The sequence below is a fragment of the Oryx dammah genome, unplaced genomic scaffold, assembly GCF_014754425.2.
Source record: "Oryx dammah isolate SB20612 unplaced genomic scaffold, SCBI_Odam_1.1 HiC_scaffold_2, whole genome shotgun sequence".
Taxonomy (NCBI): Eukaryota; Metazoa; Chordata; class Mammalia; order Artiodactyla; family Bovidae; genus Oryx; species Oryx dammah.
The window spans coordinates 170,758,262-170,770,935 of NW_024070186.1; the positions used below are offsets into that span (position 1 = coordinate 170,758,262).

A 12,674-nucleotide genomic window follows, 5' to 3' on the forward strand; every position below is an offset into this window, starting at 1 on the left:
AGCTCCCAGTGCCTGTGGCCTCTGAGGGCCACCCCCTGGTACCTGTGACCTCTCAGGGCCAGCCCCTGGTGCCTAGAACCTCTCAGAGCCAGCTCCCAGTGCCTGTGGCCTCTGAGAGCCACGCCCTGGTGCCTCTGGCCTCTCAGCATCAGCTTCAGAATCTTTTGGAGGTCTGTCAAACTGGACCACCACCTCTTCAGGCCTCCCAGGCCCAGAGTCTGGCCACCATCTCTCTGCTCCAGGTTCTGCCCACCGAGTCTTTGCAGACCCAGCCTGTGGACCTTCAGGTGGCCCAGGCTATTCTGGACCTTCAGGCCACGTATCACACCCAGCAGGCCTCCCAGAGCAGCTCTTTAGTCCAGGAAATTAGACCAAGCCAGCCTCCATCTGCCCAGGAGTTTCACACAGAGCCAGTTGCTCTTGAGACCCTGCCACCAGCGGACCAGGAGCTAAGTCAGAACCGTCCTGACGCTGCAGCCCTGCCTCCTCAGTCTCCAGCTCCAGCTGCTCAAGCCCAGCAGTCAGTGCCCTCTGGGAGGACCCCCATCCTGGTCCGAGAGAAGAAGAGTCACTCCATCTAGGACAGAAGCGGACCCCAGCCCTCTGAGTGGCCCTCAGACCTCCGCCAAGTAAGTGAATTAGGAGGAATACCTGCAGTATTCCTTAATCATTTCCAGGTCCGTGTTCTGGTGGTTTCCTCAACCGCCACTGTTCAGACACGTAAAGTTACTGGAGATGAAGTGACTTGTTCCTTCAGTGATTCGATTATTTGAACTTAGGTAGGTTTTTGAAACCTAGTGCTCTGAGTGGATGAGTTGTTGTTAAGGCTTTATGGCTCTACCAGCCTGAGAGTGTTAATTACCTTCACTCAGGAGTTCTAAGGCTTCCGGGGGTGTGAAGGTGGTGAGATTCTACAATGTTTCTGAAACAAGATGAGTTTAGCTGGTACAAGACACAGCACAAAGAGCCTTCTGGTGGGAAAGGTCTTTTCAGTTCTTTTTCAGTCTTTTTAATTATATGAAGGAGAATGTCCTTAGTCTGGGGTTACCGATCTCTAACACCTCTCTAATGCTTTGGTGGGCAACACCTCCACCCAGCTAGGACTTAATACCATTCATATTAACAAAGTTATTTTAGTGGATAACTTCTATCTATGCCCAGTATTATTAGTTTCTCTGTTTACGATAGTGATGGTAGCTTTTTGAAATCCATTTACTTAAGTAAAATTATTTTACATGCATCAACATAAAGGTTAAAATTAATCGTGGCCTGAAACTTGGAAAGATTCTGAGATTATTAAGTCATATACACTTATGTACCATAGACACATGTGGTTATGTGTACTAAATCACAAGACCCTTTATACTGACCTATGAGATGAATGTTATGGTTAAGACAGCTGAGGAGGAGGTTCATTTAACTCCCCACCGACCCCTTGTCAGTTAGAACAATAGAAGAGATCATGTGAAGGTCAAAATTGGTGACCCTTAAAACACTGCTTCTCAGTGGTTTAAGTGCTGAGTGTCAGTATACTGGTCTTTCTCTCTGACCCCGTTTGATAAATTCCTTGGGGGGCAAGGAGGAAGAGTATGGAGCAGAGCAATACTTTGAGATTATGTTAATGCTCCTTGTTTACATGCTACCAACATATTCAAGAAGATGTTCATCCTTATTTCACATTGACTGGTTTCATCTCTGACATGAAATACAACTATTAGGTGGAAGTCAAACCCTTAATTTCCTTACAATTTTCTCCAATTCACCTTTAAGAGAATGTGTAACAGTTTCTAGGTATACACACACACATATGTATATTCTATAGATAATCATAAGGGCAAAGCATTTTAGCTCTCGATTTTTGTACAATTTGGACTCGTGGATTCTAAAATGAAATAATTCAGTGATTTAGGTTTCTTTTTTTAAAAGAGCAAAACAGTAACAAATTGTAATAATTCCACAAGTTAAGGATTTAGTGTTATTGAAAAAGATCATTTTCCCGTTAATTCATATGATTGAAATAATTCTCCATATAATTCTTGAAGGAGCGTTTACTAAGTGCCAAGAATAATGGTGACCACAAATAAACACAAAGGTTGCAGACCTTGCCATCAGAAAGCTTAGAGACCGTGTTCTCTAAAGAGAAGAACACTTTAGATAAGGAAGAAGGAGGGGTAGCCTGGTGTCTACCCCTTATTTTTGACAGGAACTGCCATGCAATGCCTTTCAAATGATTAATTCATTGGCCTGGCATTTGTTGAATTTCTATCAAGTGCCAGGCATTCCATTAGGTGTTAGAGATTCAGAGATAAGGTGCCCCTGTTCTCCAAGCACTCACTGTTTATCGAGGAATGCAGATCTAGGAATAATTAACACAGTGAAGATCCCCTGGAGGAGGAAACAACAACCCACTCAGTATTCCTGCCCGGAAAACCCCTTGGACCTCTGAGCTGGCGGGCTACAGTCCATGGGGTCGCAAAGAGTCAGACATGACTGAGTGATTGGGCACACACACACACACACACACAACAAGTGCTTGTAACACAAGTCTACTCGGTCTTCCAGAATACAGGTGTGGGCTGGGTGAAGGATTTTTGATCTAAAGCCTGTGCGAAGCAACGAAGACCCAGAGGTATCCATTGGATGAAGAAGATGGAAAGAATATTCCATGCATGGGGGAAAATCAACAGAAAGGCTCAGAGGTTTAACAGTCCGTGACCTGCTGGGGACACACTTGGGAAAGGATAATCTGAGGCTGTAGTCAAGAGTGCTTGGGGACTTTCGTTCCTGGTGGTCAGTTGTTGAGGTTAGTAGGCAGTAACTGAGCCAAGAGGCTGCAGAATCTGCTGGCTCTTTGTCAGATTACCCAGAGGATCGTGAATACTGCTTCACACAGGCAGTCTGAGCATAACGTTCCAGGGAAACAAAAGCTGTTTCAGGAAGGTAATGTTATTCCAGTGCATCTGAAAGGTGGGATAGCTGACGCCCTCCTGTATAGGGCCACCATGATTCTTAGAGCTGATGAAATGGCATATGCCATATATCAACTGACTACGACTTCATTTCCCAAGAAGCTGGATTGACTTCAGTTTATCCTCCCAGCAGTCACTTGGCTCAACTCTGTTCAGCTCACCGTGAACCAGTAATCTGATAAATAACTGAGTTTGGGGGAGATCAATATTTATTGATTTGTATTAACTGCCACCAATAAAGCAGTCTTTACCATGAAAAAAAGAGTGCCTGGGATTCCAAAATTGGGGGGTGAGAAATCTTTGCAGGCCTTCTTTTTTTAAAACTGCTTATTTATTTTTGGTTGTTCGGGGTCTTTGTTGCCCTGCATGGGCTTTCTCTAGTTGCGACAAGCAGGAGCTACTCTTCACTGCAGTGCACAGGCTTCTCATTGCGGTGGCTTGTCTTGTGGCAGAGCACAGGCTGTAGGCACAAGGGCTTTGGTTGCTCGTGGCTTGTGGGATCTTCTTGCACCAGGGATCGAACCAGTTTCTCCTGCATTGCCAGTGGGTTCTTATCCACCGAACCACCAGGAAGTCCCCTTGCTGGCTTTTTAAGAAGGGTAATTGCGTTCATAATTCTACCTATGTGCTCTGTTATAAAGTAATGGCAGTAGGCCAATAATTAGTGAATAATTGCTGAATTCTCTCCTGGTTAGTTCTAAGCTGAAAACAGCCCTCTTTGATGTTAGCAACAGTTTCTAACTAGAGTGTAGGCTCCATGGGTATTCATCCTGGAAGACAGTGTTAGGTGTTTATTTACTTGGGCATAACATTTTACTTTGGCTACAAAGATTGTTGCCAGGCCCTTTCTAGCTTCTTGGACAGTACTACCATAGAAATGAGTATCATTTCCCCAAGGAAAGGAAAGCTTAGGCAACAAAAGCTTATATATAATATATATATATAATTATATATATATTATTTATTTACTTATTTTTGTATGTATTTATATTTTGGCTGTGCTGGGTCTTCGCTGCTGCGTGCAGGGTTTTTCTAGCTGCAACAAGTGGTGGTTACTCTCTAGTTGTGCATGGGCTTCTTATTGCAGTGGCTTCTCTTGTTGCAGAGCACAGGCTCTTGGGTGTGGGGGCTTCAGCAATTGTGGCTCACAGGCTTAGTTGCTCCACGTCATGTGGAATCTTCCTGGTCTGGGCATCGAACCTATGTCCCTTGCATTGGCAGGTGGATTCTTACCCACTGTACCACCAGGGAAGTCCCAAGAAAAGCTTTTTATTAAAAGAGATAGCTTGTGCACAAAGGAAAAAGTGGCAAAGAAAAAAACACACAACTACAAAACAAAACTTTCAGCTCCTGGAGTAGAAAGGGTGAGTTGCTTTTATGACAAAAGGGAGGGTTTGTCTGATGGAGCACTGAAGACTTCCAGAAATCGTCAACCTTTGATTATCAGCAGGTGGCTCCGTGATGACTATCAGGAATAGGAAGTGCTTCTATGAGGGGGAAGAAATGCATGAGAATTTTCTGTAAGAAAGCACAGGAACAGATAAGGTTACAATTTATAGTTGAGCTTCTTGTCTTGTGGCAACTAGCTATACTCCTTAGTGTAACAGAGATAAAGTTAATCTTTCATTCCGCCCCCGCCCCCCACCCTGCCAGGTTTTTTGTCTCTGGGCCCGAGATCCCTGGGGCCTTTGTTCTTAGCTCACAAGGTCTGTTTTTCTCAAGGCCCTTCCCGGTCCTTTTCCAAAATGGCTATGCTCTTGTCTTCCTGTCTCATGATACCATCAGGGAGAATGACACTGTTTTGATACATTTCTCTGTATTGACAATAGGATGAGTGCTTATCTAACATGGAGCTGAGACTTCCCTGGTGGGCCAGTGGTTAAGGCTCCATGCTTACAATGCAGGGGACCCAGGTTTGATCCCTGGTCAGGGATGTGGTGAAAAATAAATAAATAAAATAAAATGGAGGCTGGCAATATTTTTTTCTATAAAAGCCCAGATGATAAATATTTTAGGCTCAGTGGGTCAAAAGGGAAAATCTGGGCTATTTCGTGGCTGCTTGTATAACAAGAGAGTAACTACTCCCGCCCACCCCACCTCCATTCCCACTCATTGGGGGGGTGGGTTGTATAGCTGCTTTGACTCCAGTTGCCTCAGCTGGGATCATCCACCTGACCAAGAGCAGCTTCTCAGTTTATATGACTCATTGCCTCTTTTCTTCTTCTTTAAAAAAAAAAAACAAAACCCACAACATTTATTTGGCTGCACTGGATCTCTAGTTGTGGCATATGAGATCTAGTTCCCTGACCAGGGATTGATTCTGGGACCCCTACTTGAGAACGTGGAGTCTTAGCCTCTCGACCCCCAGGGAAGTCCCAGACTCACTACCTCTTAAATATAGTAGTAGTCGCTTCTCCACTAGACCATGAGGATCTCATTCACCATTGTTTTATTTATCTTTGTGTTCCCACTTTGTATAATTTGGAATCAACACACACACACACGGGGTATTTGTTTATAATAGTAGCTAGCATTTATTGGGTGTTATTGTACATTACCCACTGTACCAAGTAACTTACAGGCTTTATCTCTTTTGTCACAATAGAGACAGGCACCACTCTTATCTCTACTTTAAGGAAAGGAGATTTGATTTTGGAAGGTTATGTAATTCTTTCAATGTCATATAAATTGAGAAGCTGGAATTGATATATAATTAATGTATGATTTGTTATAAGGTATATGCTATACACTTTCCCTGCAAGCAGTTGTTATTAATGAGCCTTTTTCTTAAGCCGGTTAGTCATAATGAGCTGTAATACCCCGGATCAGTCTGTGGCTTAGTTCTCCATTTAAAGCTCTACTTCCAGAGAGAATGAAAATCAACAACTCTTTAATTTTTTTGTACCACTCGCATCTGAAAATTGCTTTTTTCTTTTCAGAACCCACCAGTATTCCTTCAGATTTCAACACCAAGTTTATAAAAGTACAATTACTTACCTTAACCTCATTTTGGAAACCTTCACCTGGAGTCCTGACCTATCTCAGACCAGCAAACGTAACCAGACTGCCTCTTCTAAGTATACGTTTCAGGGTTGGGGAGAATATTCCAGCCTCAGATAATAAAGACATTATCAGAATTTTAACTCATAATAAACTGTGCCAATGAACAGTTTGTTGAACAGCCAAATGAACTTTGCTTTAAAATAAGTTGGTTTTTAAAATAGATTTCTCTTGTGAAAGCATTCCAGCATTCTAAGTGGAAAATAACATCACTTTGGGTAAAGATATAAATACAAATCCCACAGAAATGGACATTGAAAAATGTGGCTTCTTTTTTAAGGATACCACGTGGCCTCATCAAGCTATCAGAAAGATTAGTACAATCAACGTATTACAGTTTGTATTTTCATTTTTTTAAATAGCAGGAGTTTCCCTTTTTCCCAAGGATTTAAAACTGCTGATTTGATTGCATATATTAATGATAACTTCCAGATGTTCAAGCTGGTTTTAGAAAAGGCAGAGGAACCAGAGATCAAATTGCCAGCATCCGTTGGATCATGGAAAAAGCAAGAGAGTTCCAGAAAAACATCTATTTCTGCTTTATTTATGCCAAAGCCTTTGACTGTGTGGATCACAATAAACTGTGGAAAATTCTGAAAGAGATGGGAATATCAGACCACCTGACCTGCCTCTTGAGAAACCTGTATGCAGGTCAGGAAGCAACAGTTAGAACTGGACATGGATCAACAGACTGGTTCCAAATAGGAAAAGGAGTACGTCAAGGCTGTATATTGTCACCCTGCTTATTTAGCTTCTATGCAGAGTTCATCATGAGAAACTCTGGGCTGGAAGAAGCACAAGCTGGAATCAAGATTGCCGGGAGAAATATCAGTAACCTCAGATATGCAGATGACACCACCCTTATGGCAGAAAGTGAAGAAAAACTAAAGCACCTGTTGATGAAAGAGGAGAGTGAAAAAGTTGGCTTAAAGCTCAACATTCAGAAAACGAAGATCATGGCATCCAGTCCTATCACTTCATGGCAAATAGATGGGGAAACAGTGGAAATAGTGGCTGACTTTATTCTTGGGGGCTCCAAAATCACTGCAGATGGTGATTGCAGCCATGAAATTAAAAGACACTTACTCCTTGGAAGGAAAGTTATGACCAACCTAGACAGCATATTAAGAAGCAGAGACATTACTTTGTCAACAAAGGTCCATCTTGTCAAGGCTATGGTTTTTCCAATGTCATGTATGAATGTGAGAGTTGGACTATAAAGAAAACTGAGCACTGAAAAATTGATGCTTTTGAACTGTGGTATTGGAGAAGACTCTTAAGAGTCCCTTGGACTGCAAGGAGATCCAACCAGTCCATCCTAAAGGAGATCAGTCCTGGGTTTTCATTGGAAGGACTGACGTTGAAGCCGAAACTTTGCCCAACTGATGTGAAGAGCTGACTCATTTGAAAAGACCCTGATGCTGGGAAAGACTGAGGGCAGGAGGAGAAGGGGACGATAGGATGAGATGGTTGGATGGTATCACCGACTCAATGGACATGGGTTTGGGTGGACTCCAGGAGTTGGTGATAGACAGGGAGGCCTGGCATGCTGTGGTTTATGGGGTCGCAAAGAGTGAGCGACTGAACTGAACTGATTAATGATAATCAAAGTTCCTGTGGGACTGTTCTCTTTTATGTTCTTCCTTTGTATCATTGGATTATTTGTGCAAGAATGCTCTAATATAGGGATAGTTTCTTTTTTTAGATTTCCAATTACAAGCAAAAATACGTGGTATGGTATGTTTTATCAAATCTTCCAAAAATGTTAGTTGTTTTTATATTTCCTCCCATTTTCTGTCCCATGCTTCAGTATTTCTCTGTTCAGAATTTTAAAAAATTAACTCAAGCTGGAAGCCTTTATGCATTGCAGATACTTGGAAAAAAGAATAATGGCAAGATATTATGCTAAGTGAAATAAGCCAGTTACAACAAGACATATGCTGCTGTGTGAGTCCACCTACATAAGATTTCTCATGTCAGAGAATCAAACTCACAGAGACAGAAAGAAGAGTGATGGTTTCCAGAGTTGGGGATAGTTGGGGGAACGGGGATTTGTTTAATGGGTACAGAATTTCAGATGAAGAGGGTTATGGAGATCGATTGCACAACAGTGTGGATGTACTTAACACTACTAAACTGTGCATTTGAAAATGGTTAAGATGGTAAATTTTATGTGTGCATGCTTGCGTGCTAAGTAGCTTCAGTTGTATCCAACTCTTTGCAACCCCATGGACTGTAGCCCCCAGGCTCCTCTGTCCATGGGATTCTCCAGGCAAGAATACTGGATGGGCTGCCATGGCCTCCTCCAGGGGATCTTCCTGACCCAGGGATGGAACTCGTGTCTCTTATGTCTCCTGCACCGGCAGGCAGGTTCTTTACCACTAGCACCCCCAAAACTTTCTGTGTATTTGACCACAGTCCAAAAAGAATAACTGGATTAAACCAGCAATTTATAAACCATTTAATATTTATAGATTTATTTTTAACTAATAAATATATGCAATTTCTGAGCTTCTGTATATAAAATGCACCAGGTAAGCACAGTTGTCTTGTTGTTGCTGTTTTTAATTTTATTGATTATTTGTTTTGGGGGCTGCACCAGGTCTTAGTTGCAACATGTGGAATCTAGTTCCTTGACCAAATATTGAACCCAGGCCCCCTGCATTGGGAGTGTGGAATCTTAGCCACTGGACCACCAGGGAAATCTCAGCAGAGCTGTTTTAAGAATTGAAGAGCTATAGTTAGGAATTCAGAGAAAAATCAACTTTAATGTAGTGCAGAATAAGGGACCAAGTAAGTGCAAAGGACATTCTTGGAGGACAGAGGGTGTGTACATATGCACAGTTCAGGAACCTGCAGAAGAGCCTTTTATCTTGCAGAGGCTAATCAATACTCCTATGATTGGATTTTATCTTGGGTAAATAGAGTTGGTTCTTAAGAATTGTGATTAATGAACCTCAAGCGTCACCAATGCTGAGCAGCAGGTAGTCACCTTGAAAGAAAAATAGAAACAACTTTATAATCATCTTAGTAGATATAGGTACTTAGGTATTTTACAAACACTAGGTCCCCAAGTGACTGACTACCTATAGCAGAGCTGCACCCCCAGCCAGGACTCCACACAGGCCTTGATATGAAGGAAAAATAAATATTAAAAACATAAATGTATGAATCAATCAAATATACAATAAAGTAAAAAACACTAGACTCTTCTGGTTTATCTTACCCTCAAATTAAAGGAAGTATTTTTATACTATTCAGCCATTAAAAAAAGAATAAAAATTTGCCATTTGAACAACATGGTTGGACTTGGAGGGCATTATGCTAAGTGAAATAAGTCAGATAGAGAAAAACAAATGCTGTATGATATCAGTTGTATATAGAATCTAAAAAACACAACAAACTAGTGAGTATAACAAAAAAGAAACACTCAAAGATACAGAGAACAAACTAGTGGTTACCAGTGGGGAGAGGCAAGACAAGGGGTAGCAGAGTAAGAGATACAAACTATTATGTATAAAATAAGCCACGAGGCTATATTGTACAGCACAGGGAATATAGCCAATATTTTATAACAACTCTAGATGGAGTATAACCTTAATTAGGTATCACTATATTATACACATATCATACATCAACTACAATTTTTTTAAAGTGACATAAAACATTTTATAGGATGAACAAATTTTTAAAGTTTAAATCTTTGACTAGGTAATGTAATTCCATATTGCAAAATCCGAAAAGCATAAAATAGCACATATTAAAGCCTTCAACCTTCAGAACATTTCTACTGATAGACATCAAAAATGTTATTAGGGGCTTCCCTGGTGGACCAGTGGTTAAGAATCTGCCTGCCAGTGCAGGGGAAACAAGTTTGATCCCTGGTGCAGGAAGATCCCACATGCCACAGAGCAACTAAGCCCGTGCCACAACTCCTGAAGCCCTCACTCTCTAGGTTCAGTGCTCTACAACAAGAGGAACCGCTGCAGTGAGAAACCTGAGCACTGCACCTAGAGAAAGCCAGTGAGCATCGATGAACACTGCTGCTGCTGAGTCGCTTCAGTCGTGTCTGACCCTGTGCGACCCCGTAGACGGCAGCCCACCAGGCTCCCCCATCCCTGGGATTCTCCAGGCAAGAACACTGGAGTGGGTTGCCATTTCCTTCTCCAGTGCATGAAAGTGAAAAGAAAGTGAAGTCGCTCAGTCGTGCTGGACTCTTTAGTGACCCCCATGGACTGCAGCCCACCAGGCTCCTCCGCCCATGGGATTTTCCAGGCAAGAGTCCTGGAGTGGGGTGCCATTGCCTTCTCCAACGAACACAGTGCATCCCAAAATAAATACATAATTTTAAAAAGTGTTACTGATCTTATAAATCCTTTCATTCAAGCATATATATATAATGATTCATTATATATATATCATTTATATATGCAAAGTGCATATACATTCTAGTGTTTCTTTACAGGCTTTTTTAAACTTAATATATATCTCAGAGATCTTTCCATTTTGGGTGTCAAAGAGCTTTCTTATTTTTTTTTAATGAACACACAGTATTCCATTGAATAGATGTATCATAATTTCACTTGTTTCCTATTGATGGACATTTTTGTGGTTTCCATTCTAATAAATATTTAAAAGCAATAATAAATTTGGACCTAATAAATACATATTGACCAATTAGCCACTAGTGATTGAGCTTCAACTTTAACAATTCCAAAGGCTGTTTAGCCCATTCCTGCCCCCAAACAAACAAAATCGTAAGTGATCTGCCTATACCTAGTTAGTGGCAGAGGCTGGACTAAAATTTGACCTCCCTGAGTATGAGTCCTCCTTCTAGCAAATCAGTATAATTATTTCATTGTGTTGTAGTTTCCTTAAAAAATACATTATCTCAGAGATTTGAAGTTGAGCTCAGAAAGGACAATGAATCTTTTTACTTTATTACCAGAACATTTTAATTTTTTTAAGGATGGAGTACATGAACATGGTTAGCAAAGAAAAAGGGAAATAGTACTAAAAGCTATACAGTGAAAATAAATCTTCTTCAGCTTTTGAACCCCACCCCCCTGCTCCCCAGTCCTTAATGGCCCTTTCCCAGAAGGAATCATTGTTTTTAGTGTCTGGAACACCTATCCAGAGTCTGTGCAAAAGCCAGCATATATTTTTATACAAGTCTGTGTGTTTTTAAAAAGTGACTAGCAGGATACTATGCATCTTTTTCAGTACCTTCCCTTTTTCTGTCCCTCTTCCCTTTTAAAGTTTTTCTAAAGTTGTTAACAAAGGTATGTATAATCAAAGCTATGGTTTTTCCAGCAGTCATGTACAGGTGTGAGAGTTGGACCATAAAGAAGCCTGAGCACTGAGGAACTGATGCTTTTGAATTGCAGTGCTAGAAAAGACTCTTGAGAGTCCCTTGGACTGCAAGGAGATCAAACCAGTTAATCCTAAAGGAAATCAACCCTGAATATTCATTGGAAGGACTGATGCTGAAGCTCCAATACTTTGGCCACCTGATGTGAAGAGCTGACTCATTGGAAAAGACTCTGATACTGGGAAAGATTGAGGGCAGGAGGAGAAGGGGATGGCAGAGGATGAAATGATTAGGTAGCATCACTGATTCAATGGACATAGATTTGAGCAAACTCCAGGATTATTTTTTGGTTCATGGGTCCACCTTCTCCCCAGGATTGCCATCCTCCTCAGTAAAGATGTCTTTCCTTTTACCTGACACTTGTCTCTTGGTATCGGATTCTTGAGCGAGGAGCAGGTGAACCTGAGTTCAGTAACAATATGGAGAAGATTTTCCAATACCATTATCGGATTATATTATGGTGAAAGTGAAAGTCACTCAGTCGTGTCCGACTCTTTGCGATCCCATGGACTGTCCATGGAATTCTCCAGGCCAGGATACTGCAGTGGGTAGCCTTTCCCTTCTCCGGGGAATCTTCCCAACCCAGGGATCGAACCCAGGTCTCTTGCATTGCAGGTGGATTCTTCACCAGCTGAGCCACAGAGGAAGCCCTGTATCATGATGAACTGCTATTAAATTAAATAATGTATTACTTCTGAAATTTAACATTCACTCCGCTTAGATTTTTGTACTTTGTGTCTTGCATTGCAAAAAGCTAACATATTTGAATATTGAGAAGGGAAAGGAATGCATATTTGCATTACAAAAGGATTCCCAATCATTCATTTATTTCAAGATTCCAATTTTGACTGTTTTCTCAATGGATTGTCTTCTCAACCACCACCACCTTCCTCCAAAGGACTATTACCTTAACCTTGGACTGTTAAACTCAAATCCTAACTCATATCCCCTATTTTACTCTTGCCTTGGGGTCTTGCACACACTTTTCTCCTTGGTTTAAAAGTGCTGTCCCCACATAGCCTGTTGACCCTTTCACCCTTAGTGATTTTTAAAATTTTGATTCAATAATCACTTTCTTAGGGAAACTTCCCAGAATGCCTCACAGATGTAAAGTATGCACTTCATAGAACCCAACAGCAAGTAGTATGTCGTCTCCTTTAAAGGACTTAATAGATTTGTGCTTGTGTGCTAAGTCACTTCAGCCATGTCTGACTCCTTGCGACCCCATGGACTATAGCCCACCAGGCATCTCTGTCCATGGGATTTTCCAGGCA

General features: G+C 41.5%; 2 protein-coding genes across 2 annotated transcripts in view; both read left to right on the plus strand.

Moving 5' to 3' along the window:
* LOC120882471 overlaps positions 1-6,503 on the plus strand; it is a 7,676-nt gene extending 1,173 nt beyond the window's left edge. The window contains exons 1-2 of the mRNA XM_040266500.1: positions 1-629; positions 5,909-6,503. The exon at positions 1-629 is cut by the window's left edge and continues 1,173 nt beyond it. Of these exons, the coding sequence (XP_040122434.1) occupies positions 1-48 (48 nt within the window). The 3' untranslated portion in view covers positions 49-629; positions 5,909-6,503. The remainder of the gene's footprint in view (positions 630-5,908) is intronic.
* LOC120882482 (cytochrome c oxidase subunit 7A2, mitochondrial-like) lies at positions 933-3,080 on the plus strand. Its single transcript, XM_040266503.1, has 2 exons — positions 933-974; positions 2,838-3,080. Exons 1-2 carry the CDS (start codon positions 933-935, stop codon positions 3,078-3,080), a joined length of 285 nt encoding a protein of 94 aa, XP_040122437.1.
* Positions 6,504-12,674: the final 6,171 nt, after the last annotated feature.